Source organism: Pan troglodytes, chromosome 6, assembly GCF_028858775.2.
Source record: "Pan troglodytes isolate AG18354 chromosome 6, NHGRI_mPanTro3-v2.0_pri, whole genome shotgun sequence".
Taxonomy (NCBI): domain Eukaryota; kingdom Metazoa; phylum Chordata; class Mammalia; order Primates; family Hominidae; genus Pan; species Pan troglodytes.
Genome location: NC_072404.2, coordinates 96,221,957 through 96,239,358, shown reverse-complemented (window position 1 = coordinate 96,239,358; position 17,402 = coordinate 96,221,957). Strand labels below are relative to the sequence as shown.

The 17,402-nt window shown below is 36.5% G+C and overlaps 2 protein-coding genes across 6 annotated transcripts in view; one reads left to right on the top strand and one right to left on the bottom strand.

Annotated features, from left to right (window-relative positions):
- The window catches only part of ELAPOR2 (endosome-lysosome associated apoptosis and autophagy regulator family member 2), a 230,694-nt gene that overhangs the window by 180,958 nt on the left and 32,334 nt on the right, over positions 1-17,402 (top strand). The gene's annotated exons all lie outside the window — the stretch shown is intronic.
- The window catches only part of GRM3 (glutamate metabotropic receptor 3), a 218,763-nt gene continuing 214,999 nt past the window's right edge, over positions 13,639-17,402 (bottom strand). For all 3 annotated transcript variants that reach the window (XM_001161278.8, XM_054687620.2, XM_063815435.1), the window contains one exon: positions 13,639-14,029. In XM_001161278.8, the coding sequence (XP_001161278.2) occupies positions 13,956-14,029 (74 nt within the window). In that variant the 3' untranslated portion in view covers positions 13,639-13,955. The remainder of the gene's footprint in view (positions 14,030-17,402) is intronic.

The following is a 17,402-nucleotide window of genomic DNA, read 5'->3' as shown; positions in this document are numbered from 1 at the left end:
TTTCTAATTTTAGATATTAAATATATTTTGTCAGCACAGTCCCATCTTTGGGAAGGAGGTGATTTTTTCCCTTGGATTCCAGTGGTTTGTCATTTTATTTCAAGCACTGAAGAAGTATGACAGAAAGAATATTATGGGGAAAATATTTAGACCAATCCTGTCTATAAAATTTCCTTTAGTTTTATGCCTGGCCTTTGCAAAGCTCAGTGAAATGTTGAAAGGAATAAACAAGTGAATCATGTTTCTGTGACTTTTGATTGACACTTGTTCCTTTTCCCCCCTAAGTGGTAGAAGAAATTATTTGTTATTTTTCTAAAAGGCACAATTTTGAAGCCTTAACTACTTCATTAAGTCAGCTGTTGCCTATAACATCTCTTAGCACTCGTCAAAACGTATTTAAATCAATTTTCCAATGGATGAGAACATGTCTTCTGTGGATAAATTATATTATGTCATTTAACAACATTGAGCATTTTGATATGTGTTCACTGAATTAAAAAACCTGAATTTCACTATTGTTGACTTTTCCCCTCTTTAGTTACTGGTAATCACATCCTTTCTAGGATTAAAAATATTTCATAGTATTTTTGTGTAGATGTCTGGCCTTATTTTCTTCCCAAAGAAAAAAGGTTGTTTAAATTGATTATGTGGAAGAATTACTTGGGTCCAGTCTTTAGCATCTGGGGTCTCCAGGTCCCCAGGTGGGTCATGATTGACTGCTTCTTCAAGACCCATCTTGCCAACTCTCACTTGATGTCTGTCAATAGAACTACTTCCTGTGGCACATGGTTTTATTTCTAATGGGAGGCTAATGTGTACATAATTTCTCTCTTCCTCATAGAAATAAATTTCTCTGGGGTTTGCTGTGAGAAGATGACTTGATTAGCCATGTTTAAAGTGAGTGTACTGCTCACGTTTATCTTTGTACACTAAGAGTATGTAGAGTTGATCTTCAGAGAAACTAAACCTCCCTCATATCTATTTATAGTAATCATGAATATGATTGCAGTTGACAGGCCCAACTCCTAAACTGAGTTTGCCACAAAGAAAATGTCCTTAGAGGAGTAAACTTTTAGAAATCTCAACACCCGACTCATTCGTTGGAAGCTAAAATGGAATTCACCTTCATACTAACTGGCTACAGATTATTCTCTTGCTGGATTTTACTTTTATTTTAACATTTTTACATGAGTTCCTTTTAGAATCATAAATGAAGTAAAACTTTAAGATGGGAATGAATAATTGAAAAGAGAATTATATTTACTATTATAATTGATATTATTCGCTATTATGATTACACTTGTCTAGATCAGAGCCCAGCAAACATTTTTTTTGTAAAGGGTCAGATAGTACATAGTTTTGGCTTTGCAGGGCATGTGGGCTCTATTGCATTTACTCAACTCTGCCATTGTAGTATGAAAGCAACCACATACAAAATGTAAATGGATGGGCGTGGCTGCATTCCAATAAAACTTTATTTATGGACACTGAAATTTGAGTTTCAGTTAAATTTCATGTGTCATGAAATCTTTTGATGTCTTTCTAACTATTTAAAAATGTAAAAACCTTCTTAGCTCTCAGGTCTTACAAAAACAGGTGATAGGCTAGGATTTGGCCTAATGGTTATAGTTTGCTGACCCCTGGTTTAGATCACTGTAATCTACCACAGACTATTCAGAAGAATCTGTTTGCACACAGGTTCTTTTCCCTTTAGAAGCTTAGCACCTAAAAAGTTTGTCAAGTCTTCAGAGTTGTTCAAAAAGAAAATAACTCATCACGTGCACTTGATGATTTAATCACTTACCCAATACAAAGCCAGATACTCTCCTGAGTTGCAAAGGATAAAATTAAAGCCAGTGAATTGGTTAAAAGTAAATTAGCAAGATTGATTTAAAAGCCTTTTCTCATTGGGGTTTAGATAATCTTCATTGGTAAAGTAACTGAATTTGGAGATACTCAGTCTTAAATGCAGATTCATTTAAAGTAACCATATGGAAGTATGGAATGTTGATGCATGAAAGTAGCTTCAGCATAGGTTTTCCAGCCCCAGCACTGAAGACAGTCTCTTTGTTTGCATTTGTTTAGTCAGGGCACACCTCAATCCTTATACATTTGCCAACAATCCTATTTTAAGACTGATTAAGCTGCGAAAGACACTTAGAATTCCTTTAGTGACTGGTGCTTCAAGAAACAGATCAATTTCCTTGAACAAATGGTCCCAGTAAGGCTTTTAATTTGCTGAAGTTTTCTTCATCTTATTAATGATGCGTGTGGATATTGGTAAATTTGGCTTAGAGGGGCAATATTTTCTTTATCCTAGATGACTGATTTCAGATTACCTTTGATTGCTTTTCAAATAAAAGCATTAAACCAGTGGGAATTATGCAGATGTAAACCTATCACAGAGCAGGAGTGATAATTGCCTTGTTCATAGGCTTTGCCTTTGTAGAGCTGTGGTTATAATCCATGCTGGTGTTCCATCTTCCTGGCACCTCACTTTGCTTGGCTTCTCCATGCTCACAGCGCTTGACTAAAGAGCTCTGGGGCCTAAAGCTATCATGGTGGGTGGGTGAATAAAGCGAGGATTGCTGAGAGAAAGCGCAGAACCAAAGACTGTGAAGGTACACTGGCTAAATTACCTCCTTTCTCAACCACTCTCTTAATCTCTCCTATGTGTGGTCTACAAGCCAGCTGGCCTCACAGTTTAAAAATAGGAACCATTTTATTTTACCGTGATAAACATGAGCAGGCTGGAAAATCTAATATTTAAACTGGACAGGAAAATGGAGCACCTCAGAAGCTGTAAATACTCAAAAATACCATAGAAAATCAAGCATGTAGTAAGGTTTTGATCTTTTTTAAGTTTCTTGTTAACTTACAAAAAACAATTGCATATAGTTATGGGGTACAATGTGATGTTTTGAAACATGTATACATTTTGGAATGATCAAAGCAGGCTAATTAGTTTACCCATCACCTCAAATGTTTATCATTTTTGGTGGTGAGAATCATTAAAATCTCTTTTACTCATTTTGAAATATACAATACGTTATTATTAAATATACTGTAGTCACCGTTCTGTGCAATAGAACATCAGAACTTCTATCTAACTGAAACTTTCTACTTGTTGACCAATTTCTCTCCTTTCTGGTTCACCCCCACTCTAGCCTGTGGGGACAACCATTCTACTCCCTGCCTCTATAAGTTTGACTATTTTAGATTTCACATATAAGTGAAATCTATGGTATTTGTCTCTTTTTGCTTGCCTTATTTCACTTAACATAATGTTGTAGGTGTATCCATGTTGTCACAAATGATAGAATTTTCTGTCTTTTAAAACAGGCTGAATAGTATTTCATTTGTGTGTGTGTGTGTGTGTGTGTGTGTGCGTATGTATCACATTTTAAAAATCCATTTATCCATTGATGGGCACTTAGGTTGTTTACATATTGTGGCTATTGTGAATAGTGCTGCAATAAACATGGAAGTGCAAATATCTCTTTGACATACTGATTTCATTTCCTTTGGGCATATACCCAGTGTGGGACTGCTGGATTATATGGTAATTCTAATTTTCATTTTTTGAGTACCCTCCATACTGTTTTGCAAAATGGCTATACTAATTTACAATACTACCAAAGTTCCCCTTTTCTTCACATCCTTACCAACACTTCTCTTTCATCTTTTTGCTAGTAGCCAAGCCAACAGGTGTGAGGTGATATTTCATTGTGATTTTAATTTACATTTCTCTTATAATTTGAGATATTGAGTATATTGTCCATTTGTAGGTCTTCTTTTGAGAAATGTCTATTCAAATCCTTTGTCCATTCTGTAATAGAGTTATTTTCTTCTTGAGTAGTTTGAATTGCTTGCATATTTTGGATGTTAACCTCTATTCAATGAATAATTTGTAAATATTTGCTTCTAATCTGTGGTTTATCTCTTCACTGTGTTAATTGTTACCTTTGCTGTGGAGAAGCTTTTAATTTGATGCAATACAATTTGTCTATTTTTACTTTCATTGCCTATATTTTTGAGATTATATCCAAGAAATCACTGCTCAGACCAGTGTCAAGGAGCTTTCCCGTCATGCTCTCTTCTAGTAGTTTTACAGTTTCAGGTCTTAAATTTATGTTTTTTATCTATTTTAAGTGGATTCTTGTATAAGAGGTGAGATAAGAACCTAATTTCATTTTTCTGCATGTGGATATCCAGGTTTCCCTACACCATTTATTGAAGAGACTGTCCTTTCTTCATGGTGTGTTATTGGCACTTCTGTTGAAAAGTAAAAGACTGGAGGTGTGTGATCTTATTTCTGTTAATAGTCTCTATATATTAATCCATTGGTTGATGTGCCTGTTTTTATGCCAATACCATGCCATTTTGATTACTATAGCTTTGTGCTATATTTTGAAATCGTGTAGAGTGATTACTCCAACTTTGTTCTTTTTGGTCAAGATTTCTTTGGATATTCAGTCTTTTGTGGTTTCATACAAATTTTAGAATTGTTTTTTACTATTTCTGTGAAGAATGACATTGGAATTTTAGTGGGGATTGCATCAAATCTGTAAATCACTTTGGATAGTATGAACATTTTAACAATATTTTTACAATCCATGAACACAGAATATCTTTCCATTTATTTGTGTCATCCTCAATTTTTTTCATCAATGTTCTATAGTTTTCAGTATGAACATCCTTTACTTCTTTGGCTAAATTTACTCCTAAGTATTTCACATTTTTCATGGTATTGTAAATAGAATTATTTTCTTAATTTCTTTTTTAGATAATTCATTATTAGTATATAGAAACACTACTGATTTTCGTAAGTTGATTTTGTATCCTGCAACTTCACTGAATTCATTTATCAGTTCTAACAGTTTTTTTGGTGGAGTCTTTAGGATTTTCTATATGTAAGATCATTTCGTCTGCAAATAGAGATACTTTCACTTCATCCTTTCCTGTTTAGATGCCTTTTCTTTCTTTTGCATAATTGCTCTGACTAGCATTTTCCAGTACTATGTTGAACAGAAGTATTGAGAGTGGGCATCTTTGTCTTTTTCCTCATCACAAAGAAAAAGCCTTTTACTTTTTCATTGTTGAGTATGATGTTAGCTGTGAGCTTGTCATACATGGCTTTTATTGTGTTGAGGAACATTTTTTAAATCTCTAATTTTTTTCCAGCATCTGTTGAGATGATCATATGGTTTTTGTCCTTTATTCTGTTAATATAGTGAATCACATTTATTGATTTGCATACTTTAAGCCAGTCTTGCATTCCAGGGATAAATTCTACTTGATCATAGTGAAATATCTTTTTAATATATTGTCGAATATGGTTTGCTAGTATTTTGTTGAGTATTTTTGCATCTGTGTTCTTCAGTCATATTGGCCTGTAGTTTTCTTTTTTTTGTAGTGTCCTTCTCCAGCTTTAGTATTAGGATAATGCTGGCTTTATAGTATAGAGTTTGGAAATATTCCCTCTTGTTCTGTTTTCTTGTAAGAGTTTGAGAAAGAACTCAAACTTAATTCTTTAAATGTTTGGTAGAATATGGTTGTGAAACCATCTGGTTCTGGACTTTGATGATAGATTTTAAATTACTGGTTCAATCTCTTTACTCATTATTGGTCTGTTTGGATTTCAAATTTCTTTGTGATATAGTCTCGGAAGGTTATATGTTTCCAGGAATTTATTCATTTCTTCTAGATTGTTCTATTTGTTCATGTCTAATTGTTCATAGTAGCCTCTTAAGATCAGTTGTATTCTGTGTTACCAGTTTTAAGGTTTCCTCTTTTATTTCTGATTTTATTTATTTGAGTCTTATCTATTTTTTCTTAGCCTAAGTAAGGGTTTGCCAGTTTTGTTTAGCTTTCCTAAATTTTTTCTACTGTTTTTCTAGTCTCTGTTTAATTTATTTCTTCTCAATGTTTGTTATTGTCTTCCTTCTGCTAACTTTGGGCTTAGGGCTTTTTTTGTTTTGTTTTGTTTTGTTTTGTTTTGTTTTTAAGTTCCTTGAAGTGTAACATGGTTGTTTATTTGAGATCTTTTTTCTTTTTTGATATAGGTGTTCATTGTTACAAAATTCCCTCTTAGAACTGCTTTTGCTGCATCCCTTATGTTTTGGTATATTGTGTTTCCATATTTGTTTGTCTCAAGATATATTTTTATTTCTTTACTATTATTATTTTTGAGATAGAGTCTCACTCTGTCATCCAGGCTGGAGTACAGTGTTGCAGTCTCCGCTCACTACAACCCCACCCCCTGGGCTCAAGCGATCCTTCCACTTCAGCCTCCCACGTAGCTGGGACCACAGATGCACACCATCACACCCAGCTGTTTTTGTATTTTTTGTAGACGTGGGGTTTCACCACATTGCCCAGGCTGGTCTTGAACTCCTGAGCTCAAGCTATCTGCCTGCCTCGGCCTCCCAAAGTGCTAGGATTACAGGCATGAGCCACTGCATTGGGCCTCAAGGTATTTTTTAATTTCCCTTTTAAATGCTTCTTTGACCCAATAATTGTTCAGGAGCATATTGTTTAATTTCCACATATTTGTTACAATTCTGTGATTCTTCCTGTTATTGATTGTTAGTTCCATACTATTTTGGTCAGAAAAGATACTTGAAGTATCTTTTGTCAAGACACGTTTTTTGGCCTAATATATAATCTAGCCTAGAATATGACCCGTAAGATCAGTGTTCCATGTGCACTTGGTAAGAATGTATATTCTGTTGCTGTTGGATGAAGTGTTCTGTATATGTCTTTCAGTCCATTTGGTCTAAAGTGTAGTTCAAGTCCAATGTTTCCTTATTGATTTTCTTTTTGGATTACCTGTTTGATGTTGAAAGTGTGGTATTGACATCTACTATTATTGTGTTGCAATCTATGTCTCCCTTTAGATCTCTTAATGCTTGCTTTATATATAAATAAATAAATATATATATATATATTTAGGTGCTCTGATGTTGGGTGCATATATAATTGTTATATCCTCTTGATGAATTTATGCCTTCATCAATATATAATGACCTTCTTTTTCTCTTTTTCCAATTTTTAACCTAAAGTTCATTTTGTCTGAAATAAGTATAGCTACCACTGCTCTCTTTTTGTTTCCATTTATTTGGAATATCTTTTTCCATTCCTTCATTTTCAATTTATGAGTATTCTTTTAAGGTGAAGTGAATTTCTTGTGGGCAGCATATACTTGGGTCTTATTTTTTTTTTAATCTATTCGGCCACTCTATGCCTTTTTATTGGAGAATTTAATCCATTTCCATTCAAAGTAATTACTGATAGATAACAACTTACTAGTACCATTTTGTTCATTGTTTTGTAGGTTCTTTGTTCCTTTCATCCTCTATTACTTTATTCCCTTGTGATTTGAGGACTTTTATAATGGTATGCTTTGGATCCTTTCTTTTGGCTTCGTTTAACTATTAGAGACTTTTGCTTTGTGGTTACCCTGAGGATTTTATAAAACATCTTATAATGGTGCATTTTAAGCTGATAATGTATAAATTTGATTGTATACACTTTTACTTCCCCTTCTACCAACTTTTATGCTTTTGATATCATAAATTGCATTTTTAAAAAGTTTTTATCTTTAAAAAATTGTGGCTTTAGTTATTTTTAATAGTTTTGCCTTTTAATTTTTATACTAGAGATATAATTGTTTACCCACCATTATTACAGTATTAGAGGGTTTTGAATTTTACAATGGACGTATCTTTACCAATGAGTTTTATACTTTTATATTTTTTTCATGTTACTAATTAACATCCTCTTCCTTCACCTGGGAGAACTCCTATTAGCATTTCTTGTAAGGCAGCTCTAATGGTGAGAAACTCTTAGCTTTTGTCTTAGAAAGTCTTTATCACCCTGTCATTTTTGAAAGATAAGATTGCTGAGTAGCATATTTTTGAATTTTTTTCCCTGCATTTTGAATATCATTCTACTCCCTTCTAGTCTGCAAGATTTGTGCTAAAAAAAAAAATCCCCTGATAATCTGGAGGAGTTTCCCTTGTATGTAACAATTCTCTTTTCCTTTGCTGCTTTCAGCACTCTGTTTTTGTCTTTAACTTTTATTTTATTTTCAATTTTTGTGGGTACATAGTAGATATATATATATTTATGGGGTATATGAGATGTTTTGATACAGGCATGAAATGTAAAATAAGCACATCATGGAGAATGGGGGTATCCATCCCCTCAAGCATTTATCCTTTTAGTCACAAATAATCCAATTATACTTTTTAAGTTATTTTAAAATATATTGTGTTCAACTTTTGATTATAATGTGTCTCAGTGTGGGTTTCTTTGGATTAGTTTATTTGGTATCCTTTGGACTTACTGGATCTATATTTCTATTTGTTGTCCCAGGCTTGGGAAGTTTTCTCCCATTATTTCTTTGAATATGTTTTCTTTCCCTTTTTCTGTCTCTTCTCCTTTGGGTGCACCAATAATCTGCATGTTCTTACACTTGATGGTGTCCCCATAGTCTCTCAACCTATCTTCACTCTTTTTCATTTTTTTTTCTTTTTGCTCCTCAGATTGTGCAAGTTCTCGCTGATCCTTTCTTCTGCTTGATCTATTTTGCTATTGAATCCCTCTATTGAATTTTTTCAATTCAGCTGTAGTATTCCTCAGCTCTGCTGATTTCTGTTTGGTAATTTTTAATATTTTCTGTTTGTTGAAATTCTCAGTTTGTTCTTGCATTGTTCTCCTGTCATCAATGAGCATCTTTATGACCATTATTTTGAATTCTCTCAGTGGGTAAATCACATATGTCCACTTCACTTGGGTCAGTTTCAGATGTATCTTGTTTTTTTATTTAGGATATGTTCACCTTTACTTTGTTTTCTTGACCCTCTCTGTTGGTATCTGCACATGAGATAAAACAACTACCTCTCCAAGTCGTGTCAGATTGGCTTCTTGTAGAAGTACCTCACCAGTCCATCTAGCCAGAGATATTAAGTTACCTCTCAAAACTATGTGTCTGTCCAGGCTACTATCGGTGTTTTTGGTGGCCCCTGGAGCTTAGGATATGTCATATCCTGTCAGTACTCTGAGACAAGTAAGTTAGAATCCAGACTCCCTAGATGTAGCTGGAAAGGTTGGGGTGTTGAATTTGAATATATGTTCTAGTTTTTTCTCTCTTCACTGTGAAGCTGGGCATGGATATTTATCTCCCACTCTTTCTGCAGTAAGCCAGGGAGAGGATCTGTGGCAAATGCTTGAACTCATATTCAGGCTGCACTCTCTGATTCTGGGGAGATAGCTGCTGAAAGTAGGCCCATTGTATATTGACCATTTTCTTTTCTGTGGTCTAGGACCACTCATAAATGCAAAGCCCCATTGGCTCCTAGAGCTGGATCATTAAGGAGACAGTCACTTGAGTGGGATATAGAAGTTGTGGCACTTGGTGCATGACCAAACTCCTTCCAAGAAGAATGAGTAGACCTGGATTTATTATTGGGTGAGCTAGAGGAAAGGCATATGAAGTTTCAGGCTTTGGCTCTGGTTGTTGCTGAGGGCTACTCTGTTTTTTTTTCCCTGTTAACTCCCCAGTGCAAGTTCATTAGAAGCCAGGCCATTAAGTAGCCACTGTCACTGTGTGCCGTAAGCCCCTTCTGAAGAGGAAATGGAAGCTGTATGTTCTCACTCTTTTCTGCATTGCTCCAGGGAGATGTAGCCCCTGGAAGTATTTGCATGCTCACTTAAAAACACCTCTTTATTCTGTGATCTATGGAATCTTGAATATGCCTAGTCCCTTTTTTCCCATAGCTAAGAGGTTTAGAATGGAATCCTTTGGGTGGTAGCTGTAAAAGCTGGGGCACTCAGTGAAAGGCATAAACCCCTTCCAGGAAGAAACAAAGAGCTGCCTGCTTAGAGCCCCTTCTCTGCATTGCTTCTAGGGAATGAAGCCCCTGTAAGTGCTTACACATGTATATAAAATTGCCAGTTTTTTCTTTGGTCTAGGTAGACTCACATATACTTAGTACCCTCTGCTCCCAGAGGTAGGATGTTTAGGATGCAGTACCTTGGATAGAAGCTATAAAAGTGGGACACTCAATGCATGGACAAGCTCCTTCCAGGAAAAATTAATAGAACTGGAGTTATCACTGTGGTGAACTTGGAGAGAAGACTCCAGAAGAGCCAATCTGCTTCTCAGGCTGGTGGTGGGTTAATATTTATCTGCCTCCTTAACTCCCTGATGCAAGTTAGTTGGAAGCCAGGCTGCCAAGTAGCCACTGGAAAAGTATGCTATAAACTCCTTCTTGAGAGAAACAGGGCTGAGTTTAAGCCCCTTCTCTGCACTGCTCCTGTGGGACCAAGGCTCTGGAAATGTTTGCATACTTGTATAAAACACTGCCTTTTTCCTCTGGTCCACAGAAACATATATGCCAGTCCCCTCTCCTCCCAGAGCTGGAAGGTTTAGGATGTAGTCCCTTGGGTGAAAGCTGTAAAAGTTGGGGTGCTCGGTGTGTGAACAAATTCCTTCCAGGATAGATTAATAGACCTGGAGTTATTGCTGGTGTGAACTGAGGGGAAACCTTAAGAAATGCTGATCTGCTTCTCAGACTGCCAGTGCGTTATTTGTTCTTTAACTCCCTGAAGCAAGTTAGTTACAAGTCAGGCTGCCAATTAAACACTGGGAGAATGTGTCCCTTCCAGGGAGACAAAGGGCTACATTTTTAAAGCCTCTTTCTGCACCTCTCCTGGGGCATGAAGCCACTGGAAGTGCTTGCCTGCTTGTGTAACACTGATGCTTTTTCACTGTGGTCTAGCGAGACTTTTATGTCTAATCCCTTCTCCTCCCAGAATTGGTGAATTAAGTGTCAAGCCAAGGGAATTCTTAGAGTTAGGATGTTATATGTGAGTCCAAATCCTCCTCTCCACAGGGAGAAGCTGGGTGTTGGGGATTCCGTTCAAGATTTTATGGCGCAGTGCCTGGGGAGACTCTGTGTCTGAGTGTGCCTACTTGTTTGATGTGGGTGTTTTCTCAGTTGCCTGGTGGGTAGGAGTCTCTCAGCTGGTATCTAACTTTCTCTCAGAGGGAATTGATCTGTGAATAGATGCTTTTTTTTTTTTTTTTTTTTTTGTAGATTCGTGGGTAGAGGGAGAAGCAGGAGCTTCCTATTCTGCCATATTCCTGATGTCACCTTGATATTTTTTTTAATGAGTGGGATATATCATTTTGCTTGGCTTTCTTAAATTCAGGAAGTTTTTTGCAATGATGGACTGGCTCAACCAGTTTCATATTGTGAACTGATGAAATGTTACTGGAGCAAAAAATCAACCAAAAACTTATTTGCTTGAAATAGCTTATGTAAAAGATTTTGTAGCTGCTATTTTTCATACATATGTTGAATATTTTAAAAAATATTTCCAAAGATCACATGTTAGATGATGCACTTCCAATTGGAAACAAAGCTTGTGGCAAGGAAAAAGAAAATGACAAGAGCTGTCAGTTAATGCATGAAATTATATCTTCAGGGCATGAAATACAGTGGGCATAGATCAAAACCCAGCCCTCTCAAAAACATAGTTTTCTGAAGATTTATATACACGCCTAATTGTCTTGTTTGAAAAGATACATAATCAGTTTGATTGTTTGAGGCATCAGCCATGTCTCTGCACAACCCATCTGATATTGCCTTCTTCAGACTGTCACATTCCATCAGAGCACTGAGTTTATCTCCCATCAGCCTTGCCTCAGCCTTTATCCTGAGCAATGCTCATTCTTAACACACTTATCTAGCACTCCTGCCAGTTTCAGTCACAGCAGAATTCCTTTTTGTCATTTAGTGCTGTTGAATCTATTATCCAAGCTAAGCTCCCCTCCCCAGATTACAGGTTCTTATTTGAATATGGGAATTAGACACTGGTGAACACTATTGTCTTTGAGCATCTGGTGAGTTTTGGATTGCTTGATTAGGTTGCTGATTCAAATGCATCCAGAAGAAAAAGAAGAATTTCTAACATCTGACTCTTTTATTTCCTCCAAAGCCAGTCCTGTTGGCTTTTTGTGTACCTGTTACTTATTTTCAGATTTTCAGGCATTTTAAAATAGTATAATTATGTTTGATTATTCAGGCCTCGACTGTTTAGCCTGTGGATACTTCATATCCTGATTCTCCTCATCTTTCCTCTCACTGTCTTCCTTGTGTCACAAACGTCCTCTCATCATAATATTTTCCAGTCTTTAAGCTTCTTAGAGGCAGGCACTACAACTTATTCATTCTTTTTTCTGTTGTGGGATAAAAAGTGGCCCCTAAAATGATATGTCCACATCTTAATCCCTGGAACTTGAGAATGTTAATTTATTTGAAAAAAGGGCCGTGCCTTTTTTCTTCTCCCGAGATGAACTCATCCTATAGTATCTACCTAGATTGGCCCTAAATCAAATGACTAGTGTCCTTGTAAGAGACACAGAGGACAAAACTGACACAGAGGAGAAGGTGATGTGAAGATGGAGGCAGGGATTGGAGTGATGTGGCCACAAGCCAAGGAAGCTGGCAACCACCAGAAGCTAGAAGAGGCATGGAATGAATCCTCCACTAGAGCTTCTGAGAGAGTGTGGCCCTGCTGATGCTGACACTTTCCTTTCAGACTTTCAGCCTCCATAACTGTGCAAGAATAAATTTCTATTGTTTTAAGACACCCAGTTTGTGCTAATTCCTTATACCAGCCATAGGAAACTAAAGCACTCCCTAGCCATGGCCCCTGGCACAGGATCTGACACATATATTCTCAGCAAATTTTCCTACATTCATAAATGATTTGTGAGTAAAAGGTTGATAAAAATAGGACAGTATTTAGTAAGAATAAGCCAGTTTTAGCTTATCCATGCTTTCCCTGTTCACTCCCTTACGTAGGTTAATAAAATATTAAAGTTTAGTGACAAGCCGATGTGCCTGAGCATGGCTACTGAAAAAAAAATTAGAAAATAAGATATCCTGCATTTTATTGCCTCATTCAGCAGTGAATGGTGAGAGTGATTTTCTAATGGAATAAGGAGATATTCTGCCAATTTCATAGTAATTAAGGTTGTTTTTGGAAATGAGAGCCATCAAATCTTCCCTGGCAGCCACAGTCTCTATATTCTGAACATAGCAACTCTCTCATTGTCTTATATCTCTATCTGGGCAATTCTCGGCTGCCCCCCAGATGTGGCTTTAGAAAACCAAAATGTGTATTGTCACTGAAATGGTCTGATATATATGGTGTTGCTACCAGTCAATTTCTGATCATTGTGGACCATAGAGAAGTCTGAACCTGCTCACAACTCTTCAGCAGAGTAACAACTTGAGTTTGAAGTATGTATAGATGGGAACAGAAGCACAGTCAGACAGTTTCTTCTAATATTAAATGTAGAAAAGATTTGAAGTCATATTCAAATTACCTTGAGTTATTCAAAAAGAACAAACCATTATCCACCATGCTGGAAAACCTTGAAGGTTTTATTCTCAGTATCTTTACATTAATACAGATGCTTTTTATTTTGTGCTGAGAAAATCAATCTGTTACACATAATGTAACTTTAATATACAACATAGAAACTCATCCTAAATTAGTTACAACAAGGACCTACAAAAAACTTCATAGGAAAAAAGGTTACATAATATTGCCACCGTATTTTTGTTTTTTTCTTTTGTTTTTTTTTTTTGTTTTTTTTTAGTAGACTGACCATGTCAGACCCTGTCACCAATGCTCAGCTCTGTAAACAATGGTTATTTCCATGTTCTGGGGGAATTGTTAATAATAGGGGCACTAGACTCAGCCTAGAAAGTTCTAGCACATCACTATATACAGTCCTCAAAAATAATTTATCGTACTGTTTCTAAAAAAAGGTACTAGGGTTGTTCTTTTGCTCTGTTTCCATATTCTGGAGCTGCACGTGAGCACTTTTGTCTAACAGTCTAAAAACACAAGAACTGAACTGCAATTCACAATCACAGAGATGAGGTGGTGGAGTCGAGGACTTCCCGCCCATTGCACACAGTTGGCACATATGTGCTTGCAGAGGCTGGAAAACAAAGTGGGACAGAAAACTCAAAGTTAGTCAAGTGGGACACAAAGGTAATAGCATGAAGGATACAATGGACTTTGGGGACTCAGGGGGAAGGGTGGGAAGGAGGTGAGGGATAAAAGACTACAAATTGGAGTTCAGTGTATACTACCCAGGTGATGGGTGCACCAAAATCTCACAAATCACCACTAAAGAACTTACTCATGTAACCAAATACCATCTATTCCCCAAAAACCCATGGAAATAAAAAATGTGAAAAAAAATAAAATTAAATTAAAAACTCATTTTAATTTGGCTTTGGAAAGTGCTAAATGGTTAAAATGCTATTGTAGGTCAATTTCTAAATATGTTCTGCTCCAAATTAGTTTGCAACCTGGAACATACCTCCACTAATGTTATACCTCTTGGCGGGGAATTTGTAAGTATAATCATTGTTGAAGGAAGTCACTTGTGGGTTGAAAATTAGCTTTGGTAATCTATAAACTGGTTTAAATACAATGTGCAAAATCAAAAGCTCACTGCAATTTTTATAGGTTACTAAATTATTTACTGTTTTCAGTACCTTAATTAGTTTTGTTCTGTCTATACAGGGATGAGCCTTATATAGTCCGTGCGTCATCTGTGAACTCCACTGCCTTAGAGACTGGTTTGATATATTTTCATTGTTCAAGTGGATAACCTCAGTAAAAACACTAGTAAGGGCTGGGTTGCTAAGAGCTTCAGTTTCATAACGGGTCTCAGAAAAGATATTCCAAAGGGATGGTGCCCTTGTTAATGACAAATAGTGACAACAGTGTTATGGTGTGGCCCTGCTGATGCTTTCCTTTCAGACTTTCAGCCTCCATAACTGAGAGAGAATAAATTTCTATTGTTTTAAGACACCCAGTTTGTGCTAATTCCTCACACCAGTCATAGGAAACTAAAGTACTCCCTAGCCATATTATATAGTATGGATATGTATATTCATTCTTTTTATGGCACTCAGTTTTCCTAGATACAGTTCTTAGCTATTAACTTGTTGTTGGTAAAGTTTTATTTCATGAGAAATCTAGGTACAGATAAGTTATATATATTTCACCCTTAATGCTTTTTCTTTTCACTGAATGAGAACAAAAGCAAGGAGCCCCATTCTCTATGGACTGAAACCATGTAGCCGAGAGAATCGGTTAAAGAGATGGTGTTCCATTACATTTAAGATCTCTCTCATACAACCCCTTGGCCTGTCTATTTGTATATACTCTGACCAGTAGGAGCTGATCCTCTGGGGTACTTGATCACAGCCCAGATCAAATTGACCAGCCATCTGTCCCATTCTTTAAGAGCATATCTCAAAGTTAACCTGCAGATAAACTGGCTTCATGTTTAAATGTCCATGCTTGATAGTGGATATATAATTGACCCCTACATTTTCATTTTACCTAGGCAAAATTCCTATTAATTCCCTTAAACAGGAGCAACTATTTATGAAATTTGAGATTATATGGCATTCAGTGGGGGAGCATTCACTATACTTGGGGCACTGAAGTCTATCAGCAGGTCCACCACCAGGGAATCTACAGCCCCTCAATTTTACATCGATTGCTTGGCTAGGTATGTAAGAAAATCTATGAAGTCAAGTTTGTGTGGCTACCTCAAGTTACACTGGAGTCATGCAACATGCTAACTCTTTTGGAGATTTTTTTCTTCTTCTTATTAGGATCAGGTTCAATTTTCTTTACAATACGAGCCCATTAAAAGCTATAGTATCTCTGAGGGCAGGTACGGTGTCATGTGCATTTCCTGAAACTGCTACAGTGAAGAAATTGGTAACACAGTATGTGCCAGATAAATACTTGATGGAAAGTGGTCATAATCATAATTCCAAATGTGAGGGCTTTATTATTTATAAATACTTTAATTAGAAAAATTATTTCCATATATTGTATCTAATTCCAGCTTCATCAAATGTAGGTAAGGTAAGAGAAAGGGAAAGGCAAAGTGAGATTCAAAATGGGTTACTGGAAACCTAGGAGAGCACTCTAGGTCATTCAATATGTGCTTTTTCTGCAGCCTTTTGTATCCAACTGCCTACTTGACATCTTTGTGTGTACATTTAAAAGCCACTTCAAAATCAGTGGCCAAAGCTGAACTCTTGATTCCCTAACCTGCCTCCATTTAGCTTTCCTTTCCTCAGTGAATGGTTTTGCCATCTGGCCAATTGCCCAAACTAAAAATCTAAAATGTATGTTTCATTCCTTTTTGTTTCGACCCTGCCCCATGTCAAACCTATCATCAGTTTCACTCACCTCTAGATTTACGTCTAACCAGTTCTCTTTGCATCTATCACCCTGGGGCAACCCACCATGATGTTTCTCCTGATCATTGCAAGAGCTGCACCACTGGTCTGTCTGTTTCCACTCTTGCTTTTTTTTTTTTTTTTGCAATATATTCTCTATACAGCAGTGAGAGTATTTTAAAATACAAGTCACCTACATATGCACTTCCAATGGCTTCCCTGTGTGCTCTAACTCTTTATTCTGGCTTATAAATCCCATCGTAATTTGGACCATGTCCCCCTTTTTGTGTTCACCTCATTCCAAATTTTTTTTCCTTCTTTTTGCTTTTGTTCTCAAATACAGCAAATCTGTTTCTCAACTTTCTGCCTTTGCAGTAGCCTTTGCCTCTCTAGGAATGCTCTTCCCTCTGATCTACTCATGTCTGGCTCCTCCTTGTCATCCACATCTGAAATGTTACCTCAAAGAGGTAGTCATCAGGCCACTTAATTTAAAATAATAGCCAATCAGTTACTGTCACATCACCCAGTTTTGAAACTCAGCCTAGCCCAGTTGTTGCTGCCTTTTTTCTTGCTTATTATTATTTTTGGTGTAGCATCCTATACCCTTGACTAGAAAATATGCAGGGGTTTTACTTATCTGTTTCATTATTTTATCCCTAGTGCTGGTCATGGAATAGACTGTCTATAAATATTTCCTGAATTATCATATAAATGTTTGCATTTCAAAGAATCAGGAAACCAATGGAAGTTTCAAGAAGGAAATAATCTTTTAAACTAAAGAAATAACCAGCAAACATGAAGCCTATGGGCAGCCTTATTTTCAGACAGGTGGGCTTTTGCTTCTCAAGCCACATTGTGACAATGACCATCAACTACCCTTGCCAAGAGAACTGACTCAGGTTGTGAGCTCCCATTCAGGCATGCTGCCTTTGACATTTTAACTAATCTCTTTATCTTTTCCAGGATCAAGTTGTATTCTTTCTGTGCATGCTAAAAATGAAATTTTAGCAATTGAAGAGGAATAATGTGTCACAGGGATAAGTCTAGGAGAACTAAGGCCTGGGATTCAAATACCCCCTCTTAAGTTTGTATCTG